General features: G+C 35.2%; 1 protein-coding gene across 2 annotated transcripts; it reads left to right on the forward strand.

Moving 5' to 3' along the window:
* The first annotated feature begins 9 nt into the window (after positions 1-9).
* Positions 10-24,500, forward strand: DTWD1 (DTW motif tRNA-uridine aminocarboxypropyltransferase 1). Of its 2 annotated transcripts, none has more exons than XM_017855180.1 (5): positions 10-146; positions 4,094-4,412; positions 10,997-11,140; positions 13,662-13,920; positions 22,696-24,498. In XM_017855180.1, the coding sequence occupies exons 2-5, from the start codon at positions 4,149-4,151 to the stop codon at positions 22,941-22,943; spliced, it is 915 nt and encodes a 304-aa protein (XP_017710669.1). In that variant the 5' UTR covers positions 10-146; positions 4,094-4,148; the 3' UTR covers positions 22,944-24,498. The 2 variants fall into 2 exon arrangements, with proteins under 2 accessions (XP_017710669.1, XP_017710670.1); XM_017855181.1 differs by lacking the exon at positions 10-146 and adding an exon at positions 153-1,467 and having other exon boundaries at positions 22,696-24,500.
* Positions 24,501-24,763: the final 263 nt, after the last annotated feature.

The raw sequence follows: 24,763 nt of genomic DNA on the forward strand, positions 1-24,763 counted from the left end.
GACTCTAGTAACTGCCTGGCTCCTCCCTCTGGTGTCGCCGGGAAAGCGCTCCGTCTGGTCCGTGCGCTATCACGGCCCGGTGCGTGGCTCGGGCTCGTGGGGAGCTGGAGACGCGTGGAGCTGTTCGAGGACTCGCGGGTGTGCAGGTCTGAGTACCACTCTGATCCCTGGTGGAGGTCTCCGCGCCTCTCTGGAGACCAGTGGTCTGGCCCCAGAGGTGCGGCCGCGGGAAGTGGACATTCTTTGTCAGGACCCTAGCGGAGGTCGCGCTGGGTGTCGCCTGTGAGGGGGATCCTCGGTCCCTGCGCGGTCTCTTGCTTTTTTTAGGATCTTGCGGGCCCTTTGGGGAAAAGGTTTCCAAATTTTCCTCGAAAAAAAAAAAAAATTGTTTTCCTACCAATGATTTTCGGTGCATTCCGCCCCAACGAAAATATGTTCTGGCAAAGTCAGTTCCCTAGGAACCCCATAGTTTATTATTATTTTTTTTTTTTTAGTATTTGGAATGGTTTGTGGGGGTTTGGTTATTACGGAAGGGGAAGCGTAGTACAGACGTAGAATTAGCGATGCCATGCAGTGTAGTTAAAATATTGAGGTTGTGGTTACATAATAAGCAAAGGAGCCTTTTCTTACGTCTAAATTATTTATTGGGAATGTAGGACAAATAAGGAAGTATGTTAACATTTTTCGGTCGCCAGGTCCACAAAGTTGGATGGTAAAATCAATACTTTAGATCGCAGCGTTTAAGGACTAACCCAATGCACCATGAAAACGAATGCAAGACAGTCTGCTACCATATGGCGGGTGGTGTGGGAGGGGCCATTGATCCTGTATAAAAAAGGGTACTAGCTTGGATTGTGAAAAATGAATGTTGGACCTGTAGGTCCTATGTGACCAGGTTCTTAAAAATACTCTAAAGAAAAATTGTTTTTTTTCTAATACTGAATTGGTCCACAATATAGGACAGGGAGTCTATATAATGTTCCATTGGGAGGTGAGTCAGCTTACAATAATGGAAGAGGTAGAAACTTTTTCTGTTATTATTTTGGGGGAAAAAAAAATGCCAGCCTGCCACTTGTGCTAGGCTGCAGATGGCCCATATAGATAGTTTGTCAGATACTTCAGTAGTGAGATGCTTCCTGGATGTGTTTTGCAGAATGGTTTTTATTTAGTTAACTAGTGTTTGTTGAGTGCCTCCTGTTGCATAAGAATCAGGAATAGGTGAGATAGGTAAGATCGGGGAAGGAATCTGCTCTTACAGAGTTGAATGGTAGAGGGGATAGATTTGCTAAAGTACCTCCACAATAAATGCATTTTTCCATGTCAAATATGTGGAACCAATAATAAGTACTCAAAGAGATTTAAGACATTGCTGTGACCCATCTATGAGTTAATAAGGAACTGAATTAGAGTCCTGACTTTGAGGGTGAAGATAGAGGATTACGTACAAGGTAGAATTGATGCAACTTGGTGAGTATAATTAATTTGGGGTGGAAATTGAGTAGAAGGAGGAATAAAAAATTAATGTATTTTTAGCCTTAAGTTCCAGAATGATGAATGCACCATCAAGATGTTAAAATTGTTAGTTCCTTAGGAATAGTCTTTATGTTTTCTAAGTCTTTCTAGCCCCCATGACTCAAATTGTATTTCCTTGCACATATTTGATGTTAACAAGTATGTTTTAAAGATTTTAAATAACCCTATTTGCAACAAATGATTTACTCACAGTCTAGACAGGTTGTTGGCTAGGTTAGGACAGATACCCTGATCATGTAGGAAGCTGCCCATGATTTACGATTGCTGGCCTCTTCTGCATGGCCACCTCAGCCGTAAGTGAGAGTATGTAGGTGAACTAGGAGGTGGAGCCATAAACATTTATCTTTTATTGTCTTATAGGTATTTGTGGTGGTTGATTTTTTGTAGAGGAAGGTTATTTATATAAGGTTTCACTAATATCCATTTAGTTATGTGGATAGCAGGTCTGTGAACTGCAAAGTGATATTTCTGAGGTATCTCTAGGAGGAATGCATGTCGAGGGTCCTAGGATAACTCCAAAAACTCACCAGTAGTTTTCTGTTAAATGTCAGGCAACCACAGTAATTTTCATGACATCCACAGGGATTGCATTTTTCAGTCCCACTATGCCTGGTCCTTTGAGTGGCACATGCAGTCCCACTAAATAGCTACTGGAATACCCAGGAAAATGAAGTCAGGTTAAGCTAGTCCAATCAAATTTCATTTTTTAGGATGAATCACATCATCTGAATAACTCAGGACTATTAAAGCCTCAAAATGTTTCTCTGTAAGAACTCAGGCAACACCAGGACAAACCCAAAGAGAGTTTGGGTGAAACTTAGCTTCTTATGTGCAGCAAAGAGATGCCAACAGAGCATTTGCAACTCTCATTTCTGGGGACTATTAGGATCTCTTCCCAAACTTTTTTTTTCTCTGTTTTAGAGATGGGATCTCACTTTGTTGTCCAGACTGTTCTCAAACTCCTGTGCTCAAGTAATCCTCCCACCTTAACCTCCCAAATGCTAGTATTAAAGGCATGAGCCACCAAGCCCGGCCCTTCCCAAGCTTGGAACTTCTTTACCTGGGTCGTAGATGGACTCTAGGAGAGCTCCAAACCTCCTGAAATTGTGTGCAAAATATTGTGTCCATATATTCATCTAGGGATGAGGTTTACGATTTTCATGTGATTCCTAAAAGAATCTGAGGTTCAAGAAAAGAGGGCATCTTAATATCCTGCACTTTTAGTCATTTAGGGCATGGTCACAAAGATCAAAGCCATTTTTAGGCAGGTGATTTGGAGAGACAGAAATAGGTAAGATTTTCTATTTGTGTGTTAGGAAGAAAGGTTTGGACCATTGTTCTTAAATACTGCTTTCTTACCCAAAATGTAAACCTGTACCTAATCAGTACACAGCAAAAATATTTACTGTATTTTGGTTTTCCCCTTGGGTACATTTGGCTAGTACCTTTTTCTACTATAACCGACGTCTTTGCATCTCCTTATTTGGGTCTCAAGCTCACTGGGATTTACAATTTAAAAAAAAAAAAATTCATTTGATGAGTAATTAAATTAGTGCCACTAACTTCTTCTCAGCAAATTATGTTGTATTTTATGTTTCTCTGGACTTTTTGTTCACTTTCTATATGGGAGACCACAAAACGTGTCCTGCTCGAGTCACAGCATTCCTGTTGTCACTGTTTCCACTTAAAGTGTCTGGAGCTTCGTAGTTAAACCACAATGCCAGAAGGCTTTATAATAAGAATATTATTTTATAGCTGTGGAATGCATATCAAATCAATAGGGTACCAGTGTTGTTTCTCCCTTGAAAGATATCTTCCTTACAGGGTATGCAGATAACAATTTTGTCAGCCATCACCCTTCTTTGAAGAAAATATTAAGTGGGAAAGTTATTTTACCGTTTTTCTCTAGTTCTAAAGAATCAGAATGATGTATGTTTTAAAAGCATAAATTCTTAGAGTAAGTGAACATTAATGTTACTCTGTAAATTTTTAAGATTTATAAGATAATATATTTTACCTTATGGGCTATTTTATAAATTATAATGAGTAGTAGATGCCTCTTATTTTTTATTGGATATTTAGTTGTATATGTATATGCACACTTGTACACACACACACACGTAGTGTGTGTTTTAAGTTGGAGAGGGCTGTATCTTTCAGAACATAACCAACTAAATTTTGCCGATTCCACTAGAATCTTCTATTTTTCATTAATGTCAGTTCAAAGTCAGAGCCAACAGGTTAAATACATTCCTGTTTGATACTAACATGAAACCATTGCATTCCTAATATCTAGAAAACAAAATTGCCATCTCTGGAACAAAAAAGGGTTCTTGAAAAATGGATTCTCAGTACCTGAACTTTATCTTTGAAATACCTTTGAGTTTATTGCTTTTAATCTTATGTTTTAAAGTATGTCAATTTGGTGGTTTAAAACATGTTTAGTAAGTACTAAAACAGCACACAATTGTGACTTAAGTTGAGTAATTTTCTTTGTAGACTGAGTAAAATGTTTTCTGTTTTTATTTTGCCTTCTCTTGACACTTTTTTTTTTTTATAGTGCACCTATGATATGTGTTTTAGAAATAGCTGTTAAACTTTGGTTTGAATGAAGAATGTCTCTCAATTCACCTATATTTCTGAAACGAAGTGAAGAAAATAATTCAAAATTTGTGGAAACAAAACAGTCACAAACTACTTCCATAGCTTCAGAAGATCCCCTTCAAAACTTATGTTTAGCATCTCAAGAAGTTCTTCAAAAAGCTCAGCAAAGTGGGAGATCAAAATGTCTCAAATGTGGTGGTTCCAGAATGTTCTACTGCTATACATGTTATGTTCCAGTTGAAAATGTACCTATTGAACAGATTCCACTTGTGAAGGTTAGTAAGAAATTTAATTGTTTGAAAGTATGAAAATAGATTTTTAAAAAACATCTCATGTATACCTACTCTAATTGATAAACTTAATAAATAATGTTAGTATTTATTAAGTTCCTCTCCCTGTCCCTTATTGGCTAGAGTTGGACTGCACAATCTAAACTGATTCCAGTTGGCTAAGACTTAAACTTTTCCAAATAGGGTAAATGCACGATTTGTAAAAGGAGGGGTTAGGAGTGGTCTGTCTGTTATAGTATAAGGCATGTCTGGACATGTTTGGGTATGTCAGGGCACAACAAGAGTGGAAGGGTTGTTTGCAGGCTGGAAACGAGAGTACAAGGAGCTTGGGCTTCTGAACAAAAAACAACATCACACAAGTAAATCTTCTGAAGAGGAATTTATAATTGTTAACATTATGAAAACGAAGTGTATTTATGGAAAATTTAGTCCTGCAGACTACTAAACCTCTTTGTTTTCTTGTCTCTGGGTCTGAAATGGTGTTTTAATGAGACCCATTAATTTTCATTAATGATTTTAATTTATTTACGGCATAGGAAAAAATGTGTGATATAAACGTATGAATACTAAAAAATAAGTTTATAGACACCCTGAAGGAGCTCCAAAAACTCATGTCTTTGGACTGCTCCTTGAGAAAACACTATTCTAGTAGAATTAGAGTTGATTTTTACCTAGGATTTTGTTACTTATCCTATACATGGGGATGGAGTAGATTTCATTGACCAAAATGAAAATAAAGTAAAATTTGAAAACTAAGACCAATTCCCTGGGCTGTGAGATTTTAGAGTGATTTTAAGCCTGATTTAAAAGGTCATTTGAATTGATTGCTTACCTTTGTACTTTTTGGTGTTTACCAAGACTACTTTTGTATAGGTAAAAGGTCTGTAGAACATCATGTCTACATAATCAAAGAAGAATTTATTATATATATGTTAACTTGTCTAACAGAATCCCAAACTTTAGGAATAAATCAATTAATGTATAAAATTTGACTACTGTTTATTAACACTTTAGAGAGACTAAACTCTACACATGGACTCATTAGAACTTTCCAGTAAAAAAAAAATGAGTTGTAGCTATATTTTAAAATATTTGTTTTGATGATTTTAAATTTCATTTAAATTTGAAGTAAGAAAAGTACTTTGACACTCATATTTTATTTGAATTCCAGTTTAACCTATATCATCTTAGCCAGTCCATGGTCTCCTCCGCATCTAAAATCACGTATATAGGCTAATGGAAAGTTTACTGGCCAAGAATAAGTAAGTGTGGAATTTAAGCTTCACAGTTTGCTCAGAAAAAGCAAGAACTTGAGGGTAATAATTATTTTCAAGTTTCCCATTATCTTACAGGAATGTTACATTTTGAAGTATGATTTTTGAAGTATATGTAGAACTATTATATCTTACATTTCTCTCATAGCCACATAAAGAAGGGATTCCATTAAACGTTTTATCCTAAGGTGTATTATATTTAAAAATGGATTGTATATTATAATAATAAAAATCAGTAATGTAGTTACAGGGCTGATATTTTCATAGATATTTAATAATAGAGGGTATTTTCCAAATCATTGGTCTAATATACACCATTTAATAGAAATGACTCAAGACGTTAGTGTTTGATCATCTCTAGATGGTCTGGACTGTGCAGAGTTTTCTAAAGTGTTTATATTTTAATGGCCTTGTATGAAAGTTGATACTTTAATATACATTAATGGTAATAACAACTCTGCAAAATGTTCTTTCTAATTTTTATTTTTATTTTAACAAATCATTCAGCATTTGCTTTTAGATAGCCTACTTGGAAAGGGAGGATGACAATACAATGAGTAATTCCCTCCCAATTTTAGTCTAGGGAATGCATTCATAAATATAGTCATATGTCTCCTAATGACAGGGATACATCCTGAGAAATGTGTCCTCGGAAATGAGTCGTTAGGCAAATTCACTGTTGTGCGAACATCTTAGAATGTACTTACACAACCTTCATAGTATAGCCTACTATACACCTGGGCTATACCTATTGCTCCTAGCCTACAAAATCTGTACAGCATGTTACTGTACTGCATACTGTATGTAGTTGTACACACAATGGTATTACTGTATCTAAAATATAAGCATAGAAAAGTACAGTAGAAGTACAGTATAAAAATAGTAATCCTTTATGGGCGCTTAGCATGAATGGAGTTTGCAGGACTGGAAGTTGTTCTTGGTGAGTCAATGGTGAGTTGTGAGTGAGTGTGAAGGCCTGTGATGTTACTGTACACTATTGTAGTTTTTATAAACACTGTATATTTAGGGTACACTACATTTATGAAAATATTTTCTTCAATAATAAGCTTACTGTGACTTTTTTACTTTATAAACTTTTTTAAAACTTGTGATAACACTTAACTTTAAACACAAACACATTGTACAGCTGAACAAAATATTTTATTTCTTTGCATTCTTATTCTATAACCTTTTCCTATTTTATTATTTATTTTACTTTTAAACTTTTTTGTTGAAAACTAAGACACAAACACATTACCCTAGGCTTACACAGTGTCAAGATCATCAATATCACTGTCTTCTTCCACCTCCACATTTGTCCCACTGGAAACTCTTCAGGGGCAATGTATGGAGCTGTCATCTCCTGTGATAGCAATGCCTTCTTCTGGAATACCTCCTTAAGGACCTGCCTGAGGCTGTTTTACAGTTAACATTTCTTTTTTCTAATTAGGATGAGTAACTCTAAAACTAAAAAAATTAAGTGTAGTATAGTAAATACATAAACCAGTAACAGATTTATATTATCATTATTAAGCATTATTGTATAGCATGCTTTTTTATGACTGGCAGTGCAGTAGGTTTGTTTACATCAGGATCATCACAAGCATATGAGTACTGCACTATGGTACAATGTTACAATGGTTACACTTCACTAGGCCATAGGAATTTAGAGCCTAGAATTTAAAAGGCTCTCTTGGGGAAAGTTGATAATCCCATGGGAAAATGCTGAGGTCTCCTTGTCAGTAGCATTTTGATAAACTTGGGTGGAAAGATTTGTGGTAAGTCTCTTTTATAAAACATAGGTGTTAGAGAGCTGATTGGTATTCTTTACTTGTTTGAAAACAGAATGCCTCTACTAAGACTGCCCTCTGGTCAACACTATTTTTTTTTTAAACACAGTTAAGCTTTAATGTTCATACGAAGCCTCAGAGCAATGTTTTGTAGCTTGTAAAAAAGCAAAATTTTCTTTCTTTCTTTCTTTTTTTTTTATTTTTATGCTTTAAGTTCTCAGATATATGTGCAGAACTTGCAGGTTTGTTATATAGATATGCACGTGCCATGGTGGTTTGCTGCACCCATCACCTACATTAGGTATTTCTCCTAATACTATCCCTCCCCTAGCCCCCCACCCCCAGACAGGCTCCAGTGTGTGATGTTCCCCTGCCTGTGTCCATGTGTTCTCATTGTTCAACTCCCACTTATGAGTGAGAACATGCGTTGTTTGGTTGTTTGGTTTTCTGTTCCTGTGTGGTCAACACTATTATTGTTACTCTGTACTCTTGTCATTATTTAAGAAATAATCTTCTTTTAACATGTGTGAACTAGAACACAAATATGGATTTCCATGATTTGATCTGTTTCTGTGCTTTGATTTTATGATGCGAGAGATCTCATGCTCATGGAGAACTAACAATACCTGGATTGTGTACAGGTTTTGCATAATTATATTATGCTTGCAGACTTTAGTTCCTAAAGCTTTTTATTTTATCATATAATTAAAAAATAGGCTAGGCACATGATTTATAAAATTTGTCAATAACACTCCTGTGTTCTTGATATAAATGATACCCTCCAAGATAGCTAGCTGGTCGGAAATATTGATAACTTTTGGAATTTTCAACTTTACTCATCAGTCATATAAGAAGGTCACTTTTATGATCTGCTTTCTTTTTCTTTTCTTATCATGATCTGCTTTTTTTTCTTTTCTTATTTCCTAGCTTCCCTGGATTAAGATAATACTGACATGGTGCTCAGAGACCTTAGGGAGAGGGAGAGTAGTGTCAGCTGAGACCGAGCGTCATGAGGAAATTCTGATGTAGTGTTCAGCCAGAAATAGACTTATGTAAAATCATTTGTGAACTGCCTACTTAAATGGTAAATTTTCCGTAATTAGAAGTTGGTTTGATGATTAGAAGCAATTGGACCTAACTTATAAATGATCATTGGGCCTAACTTATAAATGATTGCTAGGCCTAAGCGGGGAGGGTAGGAGACACAGTGTTTGAAACCCTAATTGAAAACTATTTGCGGAATTTATTTGTAGGCCAAGGTCCTCCTAGGGTGTGTTATTTATACTGTTCTGTCCCCAACATAATTGTCCAGGAAGAAGAAAATTTGAAATTGGAATTATTTAGTAGCTGCTCCATTCAAAAATAGTTTTGGAACTAATGACACACACACAACATGGAAGAACCTCAAAATAACTTATTCTTAGCTAAAGTCAAATGAAGAGTGTACATTGTATGATTTTATTTATATAAAATTCTAGAAAGTACAAACTATAGTGGCAGTGGATTACTGATTGCCTGAGGAGGGCAGTGGTCAATGGTGAGAGGAGAAGGAAGAGCATGAGAAGACTTGATAGTGGCAAATCATTATTTTGACTGTAGCAATGGATTCAAGGTTTTAACATATGTTAAAACTTATTAGATTGTACACTTTAAATATGTACAGTTTAAGACATAAGAAAAATAGTTTTGTCCTCCAGGGTAAAATAGTGTGCCCAGGGTAAATTCCTAGAATCCTACTTATTTAGTATGGGATGGGAACTTGAAGATGGTGGGAACTACTAAATAAAACAAAAAGTCATTTAAAAGCTGAAGTCAAGAACACATCTCCAGAGGGTTTCTTATATATAGTAAGGGAGATATAGCATTTTTTTCATAGTCATGGCTGAATGCAGTACTTGTATAAGCATTACAAAGAGAGCTAAACCAAAAAGCCAAAGTGAAATAAGAAAAATATAATTTAAGAAATCCAAGAGAATATTATTTTTACATAGAGACATGTTACAGACAACATCTATAACAAATAGTGAAACTTTAAGGGAAATACTTAGGCAACAGGGGTCCCCAATCCCCAATCCCCAGACCACAGACCAGTACCGGTCCTAAGGAACCAGGCCACACACGAAGAGGTGAGCTGCTGGAGAGCAAGCGAAGTCTCCGTCTGTATTTACAGTCACTCCCCATCACTCACATTACCACCTGAGCTCTGCCTCCTGTCAGATCAGTGGCAGTGTTAGATTCTCATAGGAGCATGAACCTTGTTGTGAACTGTGCATACAAAGGACCTAGATTGCACGCTCCTTATGAGAATCTAATGCCTGAAGATCTGTCACTGTCTCCCATTACCCCCAGATGGGACCATCAAGTTGCAGGAAAACAAGCTCAGGCTCCCACTGATTCTACATTACGGTGAGTTGTATAGTTATTTCATTATATATTATCATGCAATAATAATAGAAATAAAGTACACAATAAGTGTAATGCGCTCGAATCATCCCCAAACCCTCTCCCCTAACCCTGGTCTGTGGAAAAATTGTCTTTCACGAAACCAGTCCTTCTTGGTGCCAGAAAGAATGGGGACTATTTAGGCAACATGATTTTGAAGACAGTTTTGTGATATAAAGATTACACCTCTTAGACCTATTGTTACTGTTTTTTAATTGATAATTATTTAATTTGTGCTGTTGAAAATGTGATGCCGAAAATCACGATGTTTCCTGCAAAGGATAACAGTTTTGACTTGAAAGTATATATAAGGAACAGAATTTCAACTTGAAGTTTATATCTGAAACTTTTTGCCCAAACTTACATTTCCTTTTAAAATAGCATAAGAGGCCAGGTATGGTGGCTCATTCCTAATCTGAACACTTGGGAGGCTGAGACAGGTGGATCACTTGCGGTCAGGAGTTCAAGACCAACCTGGCCAACATGGTGAAAACCCATCTCTACTAAAAAAAATACAACAATTAGCTGGGCATGGTGGCAGGTGCCTGTAATGCCAGCTACTTGGGAGGCTGAGGCAGAATTGCTTAACCCAGGAGACGGAGGTTGTAGTGAGCCGAGATCACACCACTGCACTCTAGCCTGGGCAGCAGAGTGAGAGTCCATCTCAAGATAAATAAATAAAAATAAAATAAAATAGCATAAAATAGGCAAACCTAGAGTTTATAGGATTTATAAAAATGTCCTTGGCACATATAGTGAAATGCAAAGAATTGGAGTTAATATAACTTAAATGAAAATGACATTGGAGCTTTGCTTTAAGAGAAGATTCTGTTAAATGAGTTGAAAATAGTTGTCCTAATACATGATTAACAATGCCAAGGAAGGAATTTGGGTTGGTTTTGTAACGATCACCATTATTAATATTCTGGCATATCTTTTAAACCATATGTGTATTTATAGGAATTTATTGTAAGCTTCCTATTTAGCTTTAAAGACCCTTTTTATTAACATAAAATTAGAATGTTTATATTTTTTTATTTGTCCTTTTTTTTTTTACCTTTAGCTTCCATTGAAGATTGACATCATTAAACATCCAAATGAAACAGATGGCAAAAGTACTGCTATACATGCAAAACTCTTAGCACCTGAATTTGTAAACATTTACACGTATCCTTGTATTCCAGAATATGAAGAAAAGGACCATGAAGTAGGCAACTTAGTTTTTATAACTCTTCACATTGGATATACAAATGAATTTTAACCTCCATTGCCTTTCTGATCTTACTCAAACATAATTTAATATTTTTCTTAATAAAGAATTATGCTTAGGTAGTATTAGACAATATACAGTTTATTTCATTGATATCTTCAAAGATCAGATGATTCTAGACTGCTATGCGTTTTTGAGTCTGCATTTTATAGCTCTTCTGCCTTATTTCTTCAGGTTTTTACTCCTTGCCAATATTATTATGCCTGCTTTTACTTTTTCTCTTCTTCTCCTGTTTGTGCTACATATAGATGATCTAATTTGATGCAAACTGGGAAACCAGATTACAAATATTGTTGGAATTTCTCTAAAAGAAGAAAGACTGAGTTAGGATATTCAGGAATCCTCCTAAATTAAGAGCTTTAGTGCATAGCCTTTATAACATTTCTTTCAGCTGCTCAGAGGCCTTCCTTGCTCATTTTTAGATTCTTAATTGGTTTTCACCCAGTTGCAATTGTCACATTGGTGAGATATTATGGGTCTTCTTGGAGAAAAATAATTTTACAATGTGTCTCAAAAAATTACGCCTTCGGTACTGAAAGAAGCATGTAAAAGCCTTTTGGTCTCTTGGAAGCCATGTGTTGGTGTGGCTAATATAGAAACAAAATTAGAAATTAGTGCATTTATTTGTTCCAGGAAGAACTTGGTACATTTTTACTTTTCTGTTTATATATCTTTTTTTGGTTGAATTTATATAAAAAATTATGTTTGTAAATAATATTTGAGTTTTGGATCTAGGAAAATGTTTCCTTCTCTGGTCAGCTAGACTCCATTTAACTTGATTAAATAGAATGTAGTGCTATGTTCTGTAAGGAGATGTGATATGTTTATAATCTAAGAAAATTCAGAAGCCCTGGACTTTGCTGACTGGATATAGGGAGAAATATAGACATGTATTATGAATATTTAAAAACTTTGACAACTTTGAAATTTATAAAATTCAAGGTTTTTGCTTTTTAACAGAGTTTTGCTCTGTTGCCCAGGTTGGAATGCAGTGGCATGATCCCAGCTTGCTGTAGCTTTAATCTTCTGGGCCCAAGCAATCCCCATACCTCAGGCTCCCGAGTAGCTGAGGCCATGGGCATTGCACCACTACTCCCAGCTAATGTTTTTATTCTTTGTAGAGACAAGTCTCACTATGTTGCCCAGGCTGGGCTCAAACTGCTAGGGCTCAAGTGATCCTCTCACCTTGGCCTCCCAAAGTGCTGGGATTACAGGCACTGTGCCCGACCAAGATTTTTTGTTCCTAATTTTATTTTATTATGATTTTGTTTTATCTTTTATTTTAAAATTTGTATGCTCATTGAAGAAAATTTGGGAAATAAAGAAACATATGGGGATAAAATTCCCTTGATTCTCCAACATTTATTCATTTAACAAATATTTACTTGGTGCCTGCTTTGTGCCAGGAGTTGTTCAGAAATTGGAAGCTCTAACAATATAAATCTCAGTAAAAATGTGCTGAAAGAAAAGAGTTATCTTAGGTAATTTTTCCTGGAAAGTTAGATTTTTTCATTTTAATTTTTCACTGTAATAAATATACTTCGATATTGGCCGGGCACGGTGGCTCAAGCCTGTAATCCCAGCACTTTGGGAGGCCGACACGGGCGGATCACGAGGTCAGGAGATCGAGACTATCCTGGCTAACACGGTGAAACCCCGTCTCTACTAAAAAATACAAAAAACTAGCCAGGCGAGGTGGCGGGCGCCTGTAGTCCCAGCTACTCGGGAGGCTGAGGCAGGAGAATGGCGTAAACTCGGGAGGTGGAGCTTGCAGTGAGCTGAGATCCGGCCACTACACTCCAGCCTAGGCGACAGAGCTAGACTCCGTCTCAAAAAATAAATAAATAAATAAATAAATAAATAAATAAATAAATAAACTTAGATATTGTAAGTGTCTGTGTTTAGGTTTATTTTATTACGTTCCCATAATGAAATGGTTGAACCAAAGGGTATGAATAATTTTAAGACTCTTGATTTAAATTGTCAAATTGCTTCCATGAAGAGTTATGCTATTTAATCCTGCCCTCAAACCACCATGTCCTCACCAGCATTCACTGTTTCATTTGTTTTATCTTTGGCTTATGATATAGATGCAAATGGCATTTAATCATTGAACAGTTTTCAGTGGTTCTTTTACAAAGTATCATGTACTTTGCTTTTATCTTATGAAAATTATATAATTTAATCTTTTATTTCAAGTATGATTAACTTGACATCTATCATTCAGTGAATAACTTATTTTGAAATAATAGTTTTAATTAGTATATTATGATTATAAATTACTAGGGGAGAGCCAAAAACTTTACCATACATGTTAAAGAACCATATACAATAGAACCAACCTAATGCTTGTTTCTCAGATATGCAACATGTCTTTCTGAAAATTTTAAGTCAATCAAAATTTATATATTTTGAAGACCATAGTAGCACACTGCTAACCCAATTTTCTTTGTTTTAGGTTGCACTCATTTTTCCTGGACCTCAGTCTATCTCAATAAAAGATATTTCTTTTCATCTGCAAAAAAGGATTCAAAATAATGTTAGAGGCAAAAATGATGACCCTGACAAGCCACCTTTTAAACGCAAAAGAACTGAAGAACAACAGTTCTGTGATTTGAATGACAGCAAGTGCAAAGGCACACCACTGAAAAAAATTATATTTATAGATAGTACCTGGAACCAAACAAACAAAATATTCACTGATGAGCGACTTCAAGGTAAAAAAAAAAAAATGTTATTTTGGACTGTTCCTCCCTCAGACTTATTTTGAAAAAGCTTCAAACTTAGATAATTTGAAAGAAGAGTTGCATTGAATACCTATACATTTTGCCGCATTTACTTTATTTCTCTATTTCTTTTTATTATATATGTGAGTGTGTATTTATATATTATATATATTTTTGATTGATCAATTAAGTTTCAGGCTTTGTAACACTTTACCCTTAAATATTAAGTATACATTTTCCTTTTTTTGTTTGACACAGTCCCAGTCTGTTGCCCAGGCTGGAGTGCAATGGTGCAATCTTGGCTCACTGCAACCCTCCTCCTCCTGGGTTCAAGTGATCCTCCCACCTCAGCCTCCCAAGTAGCTGGGATTACAGGTGCCCACCACCACACCTGGCTAAATTTTGTGTTTTTAGTAGAGACAGGGATTCGCCATGTTGGCCAGGCTTGTCTCAAACTACTGACCTCAGATGATCCTCCTGCCACGGCCTCCCAAAGTGCTGGGATTACAGGCATGAGCTACCATGTCCAGCCTAAGTGTACATTTTCTAAGAATAAGAATATTCTCCTATATTAATAAAGAATGACATCTCTTTTATAAACACCCTAATGGTGAACACATTTACTAAGAAGTTAGATCTTCTCTTTTGTTTTTTGTTTTTTGCCTTTTAAGTTTGTTGTTGTTGTTTTCTGAGAGGGAGTCTTTCTCTGTTGCCTAGGCTGGCAGTGACACAATCTTGGCTGGCTGCAACCTCTGCCTCCTGGGATCAGGCGATTCTCCTCCCTCAGCCTCGCTAGTAGCTGGGATTACAGGCACACACCACCACTCCTGGCAAACTTTTTTTTTATTTTCATAGAGACGGTTTCACCATGTTGACTAGGCTGGTCTCAAACTCCTGACCTTGGGTGATCCACCAGCCCCAGCTTCCCAAAGTGCTGGGATTACAGGCGTGAGCCCCCATGCCCAGCCTGCCTTACAGTTTTTAAAAATAACTTTATTGAGGAATAATTAACATATAATAAACTACATATGTTTCAGCAGTATTAAAGTTTTCTCATATGTGTACAGCTGTGAGACCATCATTACAAGTTAGAAAATGAACCTATCCACCCCCTGCCAAAGTTTCTGCCTGACCTTTTGTGATCTTTCTCATCCAGCTTTCCCCACAGCACATTTCCACACTCTCCAACCCCATCTCTAATCAATGATCTGTATCTAATCGTTATAGATTAGATGCATTTTCTGGAATATTATATAAATTGAATCATATAGTATGTACTCTTTTCCTTTTTTTGGTTTGGCTTTCTCACACAAAATAAATAACTTGACACTCATTTTTGTTGTAGCATGTATCAATAGGTCATACATTTATTGCCAAGTAGTATTTCGTTGTATGGATATGCTACGATTAGTATTATCTATTTATCTGTTGATGGACATTTACACTGGTTGTTTCCCATTTTCTACTATTTCAAATAAAGTTGCTATGACACTTGTGTTAAAAAAAGAAAAAGGATGTTCTCCTGTATAATAAATACAGTACCACTATCACTCCTAAGAAAATTAATGAAAATTGCATAATATCATCTAATATACTGTCCATATTCAAATTTCCCTAGTTGACCCAGAAGTACCTTTTGTACCTTCCCCCCATATAGCATTTAAACTCATCACAGTTTATTTGGTTATTATGTATCTTTAGTCTCTTTTAATCTAGAGTAGTCCTGTTTTTGTTTTTCATGACTTAGACCTTTGTGAAGAGGACAGGTCAATTGTCTGTTTCATTGTGATTAGTTTCAGTCTAAATATGTTGGCTAGGATACTTACAGGTAAGGATAAATCCAGCATTGTCTGTCTAGTTTATATCTATCGTTTGGGTATAATTATTAATAACATGTAATTTCACTCTCAGAAATGAAACTTTTAGCTGATAAATTGTATGGTTAACCAATTCATAGATGAATTCATACTTTATTTTGCATCAAATTAGGATGCACATAATGCAAATTGTTCTATTATTTGTGATAACTTTCATTACTTGATTAAAGTGGTGATTGCCCAATCTCTCCATTATAAAGGTTTATTTTTTCTCTTTGTAAGTAGTAGTAATCTATGGGGTGATGTTTTCAGACTATGGACTGTTTCCCAAAAACTTTTCACCAGTGATTTTAGTATTCATTGATGATCCCTGCATAAATCGAATAATTACATTGAGAATTGAAAAATGGTGAAATTTTAATTACATGGTTTCTTCCTACATTAGTTAGCCAATATTCTTATGTAAAGAAAACCTTTTCCTTTTTCCCCTGTTCTTTATTTCTCTCTCTTTCCACCCCTTTTGAGATCACTATGATCTTACGGATTTTCTTTTTAATTCAATATACTATAATTTATTATAGCATATTCATGCTAATCTGTTTGATAATAATCTTTTTGATGTTGTAGTTCTCTCAAATTTTGCCAGTGGAAACCCTTCAAGTACTTCATGGCATGGCCTCATTTGTCTTTTTGGTACAACAGACAAGTTCACTTGTATTTCTTTCTGCCTCAGACCTATAATCAGTTGTTTTTCTAAGAAGCTATAGTTTCTTTTAATAGGAAATAGTATTAGAAACTAAGATCTGGTAAATTCATTACTTTTGGGATGTCATTGCTTCATTGGATAGAACCAGGAAAAATGCACAGTTATGTGTCATGAGTTCACACAGATAGTTCCAATTCATATTTAACATTATAGGGATTTTATTTCTTTTAGAGTGAAAACTTCATTCCTAATAATAGTGATTTAAAAGTTACTTTATTTGTCCATGTGTGATTAGAAGGCAAGAAAGCTATTCAGTTTATATTAGGCAGTTGCTAAAACAGTTTGTTTCAAACTGGGAGAGCTTCTCTCAGGCTATTGTTAAAAATGTGCATTATCTGGAAAAGAACATTTTGACACTTTTGGAGTCTGACTGGTGTTCATTAATTCCAAGCTGAAGCGAGTGACAACACTAGATTTAACGAGCTTAATTTATGTAGTTTATGCATCTGAGATCTTCATATACGTTAGTAAAGTTGCTTTGAAAGTCTAATTGTGTGTGCTTTGTGTCTTATGTGTGTGGGAGAGAGTAAAGGGCAGGTACTAGGGAGCATAGGATCTTTAAGAAATTTTGTTGCCGATGTTTGATAGAAAGACAAATGCCTAAGCCCTAAGGCTGTGCTCTTTAAAAAAGAGAAAGGGAAAGCTGCCTGCCACATTCCTGTGGATGTTTACAGCAGCAGGTTATTTGCCAGTTCGAAGATTTTTCTGAGCCATTTTTCTTTATAGTTACCTTATATGGTAATTGAAAAGATCAAATGAAAATACATACGTAAGAACCCTTGACAAAACTATAAAAGGAATTATTGTGGTATTATTCGAAATCTCTTTTCAGAGTGTCCACATTTGGCTTGCCTAAAATCAGATTTGTACAAAAGATTTTTGTTATTCCTTCCAAATTCACATGGAAAGTATCATATATTTCAGTTCTGTGCTAGATCAAAAATTTTTGAAGGGGCTTCTTAATCTCTTTAAAATCATGAAAGGAACAGATTTCTAGAGGCAAATTTTCTGCGTGACCTACTTCAACCCCTATCCTTTGTGGCTCCTCATTGCACCACAGGAAACAATTAGGGCTCTACACATATTTATAACCTCTGTATATGTGAAATACTAATTTCTGAATAAACCAAGTTACTTCCATAAGAAACAATCCATGGTTTTTATAAATTGTTGGCTTTAGGCTTTAAAACTTTTTGTCATTTCATGGGATTAATCTGAACAAACTAAGTCTAAACCTCAATTAAACCCTCAGGTGTATCGGAAATTATGTTTCCATTATCTTATTATGAATGCTGAGGTTAGGAATCCCCTTAACAATGTAAAATCATACTGTTTTGCCAAATTTTACAGAAAATAGCTCTGTGTGTTCTACCAATGTCAAAACATTTGAAGGTAGAGTGCCTAATTTAATCACAAAAGGTAAACCTAAACCTGCAAGTGAAGAATGATATAACATTCTTGAAGATTTGTCATAGGAAGCCTTGGCAGAATGTAGGGGGAGACATCGTTTCTTTTTGTTGGGTGGGAGTCCAGATTATATTTAAACAGCATTATACTGAAATTTGTTATAAAATTAGCCAGCTCTTTCCCTTCAGTTTGACTGTATTGATACAACTTTTAAAGTGATAACTTTGTTCGCATTGTAAGCATTGCCTAAACTACACTCCTTGTGTCAGTGAGTGCTGTGTCCTATACTAATTTATTCAATCCTCACATTGAATATATGAGGTAAAGGATGTCATCCTCACTTTGCAATTGAAGAAACTGAGGCAGCACTTTTGGAAGGAAAAGCCATTTGTAATTATCTGCTTTAAGTTTCTACTGCTAAAATATTTTACTAGTTTTGAGCCAGATGTAGTGGCTCATTCCTGTCATCCCAGCACTTTGGGAGATGAAGGTGGAAGTATCATTTGAACACAGGAGTTCTAGACTAGCCTAGGCAACATAGCAAGGCCTACATCTCAACAAAAAATAAAGTAATTAGCAAGGTGTGGTAGTGTGCACCTGTAGTCTCAAGTACTTGGGAGACTGAGGCAGGAGGATTGCTTGAGCCCAGGAGTTCAAGGATGCGGTGAGCTGTGATCATGCCACTGAACTCCAGCCTGGGCAACAGAGCAAAATCCCTCAAGAAAAAATGTTTATGATTTTTACTATAATTTTATTATAAAGTTACTGATTGTTAGAAATACTAGGGTATAAAAATATTTTGCATTCAAGAAACTGAAATATTTAATGTGGTCTAGAATGTATACATATATGAGAATGGTAAAAGAGACTGGAGAAATTCAAATTATAAATATCTTATTTTATTCAGCATGCCTGGGCATTTGTTCTTTTATCCATAGTGCTGTGGCATCATTAAAAAATTTTAAGCTTGTCATTGACATGATTAGATTGTATTTTAAGTCTAATGGAAAGAATTGGGCTGGAACATGACTTTAAGCTCCGGTTCCTTCACTAAATAAGCAAAGAGGTTTTGTTTGTTTGTTTTTAACTGTTTTATATTTTTAAATAAATTGTGATACATATGAAATATATACACACACACTCACACATATATATGTAACGTTAAGTTATAAAGCATAATGATATAATGAATAATTAAGAAGGCAAGCACCAGTATTTCTAACTTCCATTTACCCATATTCTCCCTTGTGCCATTCCCCTTCTCCCCTGACAGTTATTTTCCTGAATTATGCTTTTTTAGATTATGGTGTTATATGTATCTGTTTTCATAAACTATATATAATTTAGTTTTGCTTTATTTTAACCTGTGTGTTGTTTTCTTGCGGTTTGCTTTCTAAAGTCACATTTTGTTTCTAGGGTTTATATTGTCATATCACTGTAGCTGTAGTTTATTCGATTTCACTGCTGAATAATATCTGTGAATATACTACAGTTTATCTGGTTTCCTGCTAATGAAACACTTTGGTTATTTCTAGTTTTTGCTATTACAAATAATGCTACTACACACATTCTTGTGCATATACAAGCTCCTCTAGGAAACATAGCTAGGAGTCACATTGCTGAGTTGTTGAGTATGAGAATATTCACCTTTACAAGATAATGCCAAATTGTTTTTCAAAGTGGACATACAAAGGAATATTTCCGTTATTAATGTATAAGCTCTCCATTGATCCATAATCTCTCCTACCTTGGTATTATCAAATGTCTGATTTTTGCCAATCTGGTATTTTAAAATGGTGTCTCATTGTCATCTTCATTTACTGTTCTCTAATTACTAATTGGATTGAGAATTACATTGTTTATTTGGCCATATACATGTCCTATTCTGTGAAATATCTATGCCCATTTCTCTAGTGTTTTAATTGATTTGTAGAAATTCTTTATATATTCTAGAATATAGATAATGTTGTAAAATATCTTATTGCAATTTGTGGTTCATCTTTTTAATTTCTTTGTTTTGAGAAAAAAACTCTTAGTGTGGAATTTATCAATATGTTTGTGTCTTGTTTGAATCCTTCTCTTCTGCAAGATACTATATGGCTAATGATTTGCCTGAGATTTTATTGTATTTTCTGTGTAAGTAGTACCAATTGCATTTCTTTCCAGTTCTTATCCATCTAATTAATTTATCGTTCTTTATTACTATGTTAAAGAAGACCTCTAATGCAGTATTTAATTGAAGCCCAATTATTTAATTGTAGAGGTCATCCTTCTCATGTTTCAATCTGATAATCTATGTCTTTTAAATAGTAAGTTTAGTTTATTTACAATTGCTGTGAGTATCGAAGTAATTGGATCTACTTTCTACCATCTTTTTATTTCTATTTGTGCTTTTTTATAATTTTGTTTCTTTTTTTGATTGAATGAGGTTTTTTCTTATGGCATTTTTATTCCTATTTCAGCTATTTTAGAGAATTGCCCATATCACTTAAAAAGTTCAAAGCCAAACAATGTTTAACCTCTCCTTTTTTACATTGTATGGACTTCATATGCTGAAGCTTCATTCAGACTCCTCCTGGTTCACAATGTTATTGTTAATATCATTATTTTTGTTCTGTCCTTTATTGTCAGTCTACAAATTAGTTACTATTACTGTTTTTGTTTTATACAGGCAACATTTATCTGGATTTGCACAGATGTTTACGATTTTCTTTACTCAGTGTTTTATCAAATACATCCTTTAGGAATTCCTTTAATTTGGTCTCTTGTTGCCGTATGTTCAGTTTTCATTTGTCTATTAATGTTTGTCTCTTTTTTCTTGATATGTTGTTCTGCAGGGTTCACAATTTTAGGTTGCCAGTCTGTTTTTTGTTTGTTTGTTTGTTTGTTTGAGACTTGGAAGATACTATTCTAGTGTCTTCAATATTCTGTTGTTGCCAATGGGAAGTCTTTGGTCATTCTAATTACCTTTTCATTGTATATGATCTGTCCCTTCTCCATGACTTCTTTTAAAATCTTCTCTTTATCTTTGGTGTTTTGCAGTTACATAAATATGTAATAGATCTAGGCACTGATTTGTTTGTGTTTATCTTGCTTGAGACACATGATGTTTCATGTATCTGTGGCTTTTTATAGTTTAAAATAATTTCTGGAAAAGTCATTGGCATTATCTCTTTAACCACTCCCTCTCTTCCATTCTCTTTGTTCTCTCTTCCTCGAACTCTTATCAGTCATTTGATCTCCATATCTCTGAATATTTTTGTGTTTCTTTTATTATTTCTTGTCTGTGCTACATTTTACATTGAGTAAAAGTGGGATGTGACAGTGGGAAATCATTAATGACTTAAAAGTTCCAGTTGGTCATTGGGCCAATTTTGATGCCACCTTCTCTCTTTTATTTCTCACTTTCAAATAAAATTTGCAAAAACAAGAAAATAAATATAGTATGAGTCCAATTACTGGCCTAAGGAGCTAAAAGCATTCTGGGTTTGTATGATGACAGCTGAGTTATAACAGATGAGAGTTCTATTCTGTTATTGCATTAATTATTCCCTCTTTAAATGTACAAGAACAAGACATTCTACCTGACTCTGTTATTGAGCTCTACAGCATACATGTGACAGAGCTCAAACAAACAAACAAACAAAAGAAACCATAGCTTTAGGATACTCTGTTCGTGAATATAGCCTGAAAGTGATAATCAAGAAGTAAACTTTTACCACTATTAAGGAACATTAAGCTGCCTATCTCTCAGTGAATTTCAGAATGATATTTTAAAAGTCAGTTTAGGCTGTAATCCCAGCACTTGGGGAGGCCGAGGCGGGCGGATCATGAGGTCAAGAGATCAAGACCATCCTGGCTAACACAGTGAAAACCCATCTCTACTAAAAATACAAAAAATTAGCTCGGCATGGTGGCGGTCCCCTGTAGTCCCAGCTACTTGGGAGGCTGAGGCAGGAGAATGGCGTGTGAACGCAAGAGGCGAAGCTTGCAGTGAGCCGACATCATGCCACTGCACTCCTGCCTGCGTGACAGAGCAAGACTCCGTCTCAAACAAACAAACAAAAAATTAGTTTAGGCTGGGCACTGTAGCTCATACCTATAATCCCAGCACTTTGAGAGGGCAAGGCAGGAGGATCACTTGAGCCCAGGATTTTGAGACCAGTCTGGGCAACATAGCAAGACACTATCTCTAAAAAAAATAAAAATAAAAAATCTTAGCTGGATATGGTGGTGTGCACATGTAGTCCCAGCTACTTGGGAGGCTGAGACGGGAGGATCACTGAGTCCAGAGTTTGAGGTAACTGTGAGCTATGAACACGCTGCTGCAGTCTAGCCTGGGTGACAGAGCGAGACTTCATCTCTAAACAAACAAAAAAGTCCGTTTGTCAAGGAAATGAAACCCTTCTGAAAATTAGTGAATGTAGTCCTATCAGAGATTCAGATTTTTGAAGATGCTGATACATAGAAGATTGGAAGACATGAATATCTTAAATGTTAACGACTTTTAATTCATTGGTCTAAGACTCAGTATAACTGTCATGTGTAAGATTTTATTATTTGTTTTATGTTGCTTCTGTATATACCTTAAGGTGTTTAAGAAAATGTCTTGTTTCAAACTGGGATTAAAGGAAGTTAACTATAGTCTTAAAAAAAAAAAATCCGTAGAATAATTAAGAGAAATGTTTATTATTATACCAAGCCTGTGGTTAAGAAGACATATTTATATATTTTTCTTTCTTTCTTTCTTTCTTTTTTTTTTTTTTTTTTTTACAGGGTTGTTACAAGTTGAGTTGAAAACAAGAAAAACTTGCTTTTGGCGCCATCAAAAAGGAAAGCCAGATACTTTCCTTTCTACAATTGAAGCCATTTACTACTTTCTGGTAGACTACCATACTGATATATTAAAAGAGAAATACAGAGGGCAATATGACAATCTTTTATTTTTCTATTCTTTTATGTACCAGTTGATAAAGAATGCCAAATGCTCTGGAGATAAGGAAACAGCAAAACTTACACATTAGTTTTAACAAGCCACTTATGTCTTTTATTTTGCTAACATTAATAAACTTATATTTGTGCTTTGTTTTTTTCTTAAGAAATAATCATATATAATGCCTGTAAGACCATTTGAAAAAATTCCAGTTTTATATATATTACTTCATATTTCTTAAAGGGAAGGAAATTGTATCTAGGGGAATTTTCAGAGATACTGTTGATAGAAAACTTACTTCAGAAGTTATTTGCTCAGTGAAACCGCAGTTTCATTACTACATTTTAATATAGTGTGTTATGTCTCTGTGATTAGATATATTCAATTAGATCTAATTAGCTGTTTATTTCAAAATCTTTATATCTTTTCACCTGTACTCATGACCACCTTTAGAAGTAAATGGGGTTACAATCTACTGGCTGAAAAATAGGTCATAAGTGATTTTTCTTGAGGTTAGTAGCAAACATAGGCAGAACTAGAATTAGAGTTCCAGTGTCTAGGGCTGTTTCTTTAAGCCCTAAGGTTGTTAAAAGCAGAGATTCTGGAGCTAGACTACCTGAATCTAAATCTCAGCCTTTCTGCTTATCAGCCATGTCATTTTCTTCCATTTGTACAAAGCAGGCGATACTGAGCAACTACCTTATAGGATTAACTGGGAATTAACTGAGTTAATATCTAAGTGACTTTCAGCAGTACCTGAAATATAGTAAGTGTTATATATATATAATTATATATGTATATGTATATGTTTATATATATTATATATATATGTTTACTCTTTCTATTTTATTTGGAATTATGAACTAAGAATAGTTGAAGCCCAGCTGCTAGTGGCCATCTCTGCTACTAGATGAAAAGAGCCTGATTTAGATTGAAGTCAGCAAACGAAAGCAGAGTGGAGAGAGAAAGACTGAGTCCTGATGACATCATTTATTTACCTAGACCTAGCTGTTTTTGAATAGAGCCCTACTGTACTGAATAGCTTTTGTCTGCTCTTTTCTATTCTGCTCCCTACTCTGTGAGGTAGATTCCCTTGCTCTCTTGCTTTTGGTTGGGTTCAACAAATGGGAAGCACCAGTGGGAGATTAGAAGTTGAGAGGAAAATGAAATGATGTTATTTATTTCCCTGGCTCCATTCCTGCCATGTCATCATCAGTTGGCTGTGTTCCTCTGCTAAATAGTACCCTATCAGGAATCCTATCCCCTCTGTTCCCAAGCAGTTATCCCAGTTACCTCACTAGGTTTAGTTCCTGCTCCCTCCTTTACCCCTTTTCACTTAGGGCTGGTAATAGCTTACAGTTATTACTAGCCCCAGGGTAGTTCACTACCACTTGTTGCTTTCCCTAAACCCTGCTAATACATTTGTAATACTGAAGTTGTTTTATTACAGTCTTCTATTTCTTTTGGGGACTCTGATAAATTCACTTGTTTGGGTGAAATAATAGCACATTTCCTGAAGTCTATACAGTGGCACACATCATGTGTTATGGGGGAAAGAGTTCTTGGTGAAATTAGTTTGCTGTACATTACTTTGTTTCCCTCCCAGAGATTCAGAAGGCAAAACATATTAAAGGTTCTGAAAAGTCCTGAAATAAACATTTTGAACTTTATTTAAGCTGATATATCTTAAACTTACTTGAATATGTAGCACCTATTAACATCCCATGGAAATAGGACATCTGGAATATTGTAATTAAGATCAATTCCTACTAATGTACATGGGGCAACTGAGAATTAAAGAGGTAAGTAAATTGTTGATAGATCATACACCTAGTTAGTAGCAGAGCCTGTTCTAGAATCTGGAACTTCTGATTTGGTTTGGTTCAGTAAGGGCACCATTATATTATGCTA

The sequence above is a fragment of the Rhinopithecus bieti genome, unplaced genomic scaffold (genome assembly GCF_001698545.2).
Source record: "Rhinopithecus bieti isolate Rb0 unplaced genomic scaffold, ASM169854v2 scaffold_41061, whole genome shotgun sequence".
NCBI classification, from domain to species: domain Eukaryota; kingdom Metazoa; phylum Chordata; class Mammalia; order Primates; family Cercopithecidae; genus Rhinopithecus; species Rhinopithecus bieti.

Coding starts and splice junctions, on each gene's coding strand:
- DTWD1 (XM_017855180.1), top strand. CDS start 4,149: ATGTCTCTCAATTCACCTATATTTCTGAAACGAAGTGAAGAAAATAAT. Junction 4,413..10,996: donor AACAGATTCCACTTGTGAAG/GTTAGTAAGAAA, acceptor TTTTACCTTTAG/CTTCCATTGAAGATTGACAT. Junction 13,921..22,695: donor CACTGATGAGCGACTTCAAG/GTAAAAAAAAAA, acceptor TTTTTTTTACAG/GGTTGTTACAAGTTGAGTTG.